The sequence below is a fragment of the Hibiscus syriacus genome, unplaced genomic scaffold, assembly GCF_006381635.1.
Source record: "Hibiscus syriacus cultivar Baekdansim isolate YM2019G1 unplaced genomic scaffold, ASM638163v2 tig00110331_pilon, whole genome shotgun sequence".
NCBI classification, from domain to species: domain Eukaryota; kingdom Viridiplantae; phylum Streptophyta; class Magnoliopsida; order Malvales; family Malvaceae; genus Hibiscus; species Hibiscus syriacus.
Genome location: NW_024062687.1, coordinates 1,096,754 through 1,101,134, shown reverse-complemented (window position 1 = coordinate 1,101,134; position 4,381 = coordinate 1,096,754). Strand labels below are relative to the sequence as shown.

Here is a 4,381-nt window from a genome sequence, read left to right as displayed (position 1 = left end):
ATTTAAAAACCCAATTTGATTAACAATTAAAGAAAAATGTTTCGTTAATTCGGTTAATGATATTCAATTCGATAGGTGATCAAATGAACCGTTTGAACATCTTTAATTTTAATTATTAGTATTTTATTAATATAATACAAAATTATTATATTAATATGAAATGCATAAATTAATATTACTCATTATTAATAATTTAATAAAATTATATTTATAAAAATAATAGATAATATTAATTATATATTACTAAATTAAAAATATAATATCATATATTATTATAATATATTTGAGTATATATTAATATAATATTAAAAATATAATATTATTAAAATTATATTATAATAATATTAAATATTTTAATACTTAAATATTTTTATTAAAATGATATTAACATATTAAATTAATATTAAATAAATAATACAATGTTTTTATGAGTGCATATACTATAAAGTGAAAAGTTAAGAAAATGTTTTTACGGAAAATCAAATGATAAAACATTTTATATAAAATACGAAGGAATTAGGAAAATGAATTACATTGGAAAAATTAATTACAGCTATCAAACATCATAAAATATTTTCCTTAAAATCAATTACAACAATCAAACAAAAAAATAAGAAAAAAAAAAGATTTTCAACTATCAAACACACCCTAAATGAATTTTGGGTAAATTATAAATTCACATCCTAAATGAATTTTGCGTAAATTATAAATTTGAGAATTGAACTTTCATGTGATTCCTATTTTACTCATCGTACTTTCAAAATTTTCAATTTGCTTACTGAATTTTATACATTAAACTTTTTTTGTCACTCCACTGTTATATCACTAACAGCTCGTTGACTTAATTTATTTTAATATTAAAACTCAGTCACATAAGATGCCACATAAGATTTCTATTTAATAAAATAAAATTTAATTAGGTAAAAAAATCCCTAACCCCAAATTTACACCCAAAATCATATACCAAATCCTAACCCAATCTGCAAAATATAAATTCACGTAATGTTAATTATTTATAAATCATCATATATATACTAAATATAGTATGAATACTTACATCCAAATATTATTTATCATAATTTTATTATTTTATTATTTAAATGACTGTTACACATTATTGAAATATAAAATATAGATACGTTTGTTTAAAAATATTAAAAGATCAGAGATTCGTTATCAATACAGATGAGGTTTGGTAAAAGATGAGAAGAAATGAAACTAGACAATGGGAGCCTAAACCGGCAATGCTTCTGATTGCAGACGAAAGCCATTGGACATCAAATGTTAGGCCTGCAAATATCAGCATTTACCAGCTCAACAACCCTTTCTCCTAAGCTTTTATGGAAAAAAAAAAAAAAAAAAACTGCAGGATCTTCCTGCATCACACCAAGTATACGCAATAATTTTATATGAAAAAAAAAGCAGTCCACAAATGAACCGTAACGCCGTAAATATGAAGATTAAAGGGAGCTCCATCATTCATCTGAGTAATAGGTTGAAACAGTGAATTGAAGTGATGAGATTTGAGAAATATCGAACCAAGAGGTACATAAAAGAATTTAGTCCTCTTTTCATATTATATACAAAATTGTTATGATAATAGATTACTCTGGATCAAAATTATACACAGCAGCAGTGAGCTGGTAGCAAGGATCATCTATTGCATATTCACATTAACATTATTTACATAAAAGGTAACAAAAGTTCTCCACCGTATTTTCACGGGTCATTTTAAGCTGGGAGGATGACCAATCAGGACAGAGTAACATCCTGGAAACGTTCCTGCTCTGCTGCTCTTCCATAACAGCTACATCCTCCATGGTTGTTAACACCTGAATTCTACTACAAGCTACTGCGGATCCCATCTCTACCATAATCGGCCGCTTCTTATATATCCACATTATTCATTGGTAATAGTACTTCAGTGAGAGCAACTTCACCTAGAGACTAGTCATTCCATTTGTTCAGAAGTTTGGGAAGGATGAAAACCACTGCTGCACCGAGTTGCTTCCCTCTGCATGTTTAGGCCAAAATGCAAAGACAAAGTTATAGGCAACAAAATGTACATGTATTAACATCTTTTAAAAGCCCAGAAACATCCACAAGTCACAAATAACAAGAACTGCAACATGGAATCCATCATATTGAGAAGATAATATGATAAGTTCGAAACCTCACCTCCATGCCATAGATAATTATTTGTATAGACAATAAATTGATATACTGCAAAGTCCACTGAGACATTCGGACAAGTTCATCAGCGATTACCGACCAATTATCTCAGTGGTAGATACTTCATACTATCCTGACACTCCCCACCCCCCAACCCAATCTCACCCTAACATGCAAATAAATATGAAATCCAACATGAAAAGGAGATAAAGGATACCAACATTTCAGTTTATACTTTCCCATATTTAAGGGAGCTAAAATAGTCACTTTTCACACTAGAGGTTGCTCTCCACCGTTCACCAAGTAGGCAAGTACAGATTCAGATATAAAAAGACTTCAAAATTAATCAAACAGAACATGTAGCTTCAAAGACCGAGTCCTCATGCAACTAAAGATGACAAAAAAACAATCGACTAGCCTTAAAAACGAAGTCCATTGTCCAAAGTTAAAACTTTAAGCTGATTCTAAGTAGTCAATCCAAATTCAATCAGATTAAACATCAGAAATGGAAGAAGGGAATTAATTAGATTTATATAGGATAAGCTCTCACCAGAAGAGAACCCTGTAGGGAGGTTCTCGATTGCAGTCAAGAGCTGGTTATTGGGGCTCTGAACAAGTTCCTTGCAACCAGGTTTATAACATGGAACCAGCACAGCAAACCCACCATCATCTTCATCGTGGCCTTGAAAACCAGGACCATGTGGTTCTTCCCACCCAATGGACCACTCTGGACCTTCTGATTCGTATCCAGATAAATGTACACCTTCTGATGGAACCAGCATAACATCAAATTCTTCATCAACCACCCTCCTCTCCTCACTGCCTTGCCACTTTGCCTTTGCCTTCCTCCGGGATATCTTTGCTGGGAATTTAACAGTTTCAGACTCTCTCAAGCCCAATCCCCAATCAGAAGAAGAATTCAGAGAATTTAAAGAAGACCCATTTGAAACAGGCGGTTTCTCCTTATTTCCACCACCCCTAAACCACCATGGAAAACCAGGAAAGGAAACTGCCATCTTTTAACAACCTTAAAACTCCATAATCCCTTTTGTTTAAGTTTCAATGGTTAGTTTTTCTTGCAGTTAGAAAATTAGGAAACGACCAATCAAGTTCAAAATTAGAACAAAATTTGGAAAGATATTAATTGAATCCAATGTTTTTTTCAATCATGATTAAAGTCAAAAGCTTGTAAATTAAGCTCTAGCAAACTGCCTTCTCTACAGATTCGTCTCTCTCTCTTTTTTAAGAAAAAAGAAAAAGCCAGACAAATTTATCCCAAATGAAACGGGTCTTTTTCCAGCACCACTGGTTTTCCCCTCTTAAAGTCCACCGTTCATGATCCTTTTCTCTTAGCTCAAAACTCGTCCAACGAGAGTCATCAAAATCTCAAAGCCCAAAATTTAGAACTTCCACTACAAAAAAGAAAAGACAGTTTCTTTTAGTTAGAAAAAAACTGTTAAAAGATCAAAACTTTTAGAATAGGTGGTTCGATTCTGTTTCAAAAAAAGCCCCTCTGGGTAAAATCGGAATAATCCATGACCACCAAACGAAACAAGCACTCAGAGAAAAGAATTTCACCGGAAAAAAACAGCTATTAGTGGAGTGGATAAGAAAAATCGAAACTTTTCGAAAAGCACGCTGAATTCACTGATAATAAGGGTAAATTTCAACATATCGGAGAATGAGAGAGATTTTCTTAATCAATGAAAATCTAAAAGGGAAAAATAGAAAACCCTATATTTTAGGATCTCTCACTCATCTCCATTTTTTCCTTTGCCTTTACTTTCTCTCACAAGGTTTCTCTTTCAACTGTTACAATCCACTATTCGTCTTCCTCTTGAATTTATAGAGCCAATTTTTAAAAGTAAAATTGCATCCAACGGTCAATATGCAATGGTGTAAGCTAATGATTAAAGGATTTTTATTTATTAAAATGTAGAATTGTTGGCGAAAACTATACTTTTAACCGTTGATATAGCGAAAAGTGGAGGGATGAGAACCGTCCAGATTTGCTTACGTGTGTATCGTAATATCCAATCATTGCGTGCATAGCAACATAGTCATAGAGCTTTTAAGTTTCCACGTGTACACAGATCAGTCCCTTGATTTTAAATATTAAATAAATTTAACTCTTAGGTTGGTTTGTTGGAATATTTTTTAGGGAATTGTAATATATGAAAAAAATTTGAATCTGAATCTGAAACCTGTT

The 4,381-nt window shown here is 31.7% G+C and overlaps 1 protein-coding gene across 1 annotated transcript; it reads right to left on the bottom strand.

Moving 5' to 3' along the window:
- Nucleotides 1-1,581: 1,581 nt before the first annotated feature.
- On the bottom strand, nucleotides 1,582-3,984 carry LOC120119107. The gene is made up of 2 exons (XM_039138993.1): nucleotides 2,723-3,984; nucleotides 1,582-2,014 (listed from the first exon to the last, which is right to left on the bottom strand). Exons 1-2 carry the CDS (start codon nucleotides 3,186-3,188, stop codon nucleotides 1,965-1,967), a joined length of 516 nt encoding a protein of 171 aa, XP_038994924.1. The 5' UTR covers nucleotides 3,189-3,984; the 3' UTR covers nucleotides 1,582-1,964.
- Between the last annotated feature and the right edge of the window lie 397 nt (nucleotides 3,985-4,381).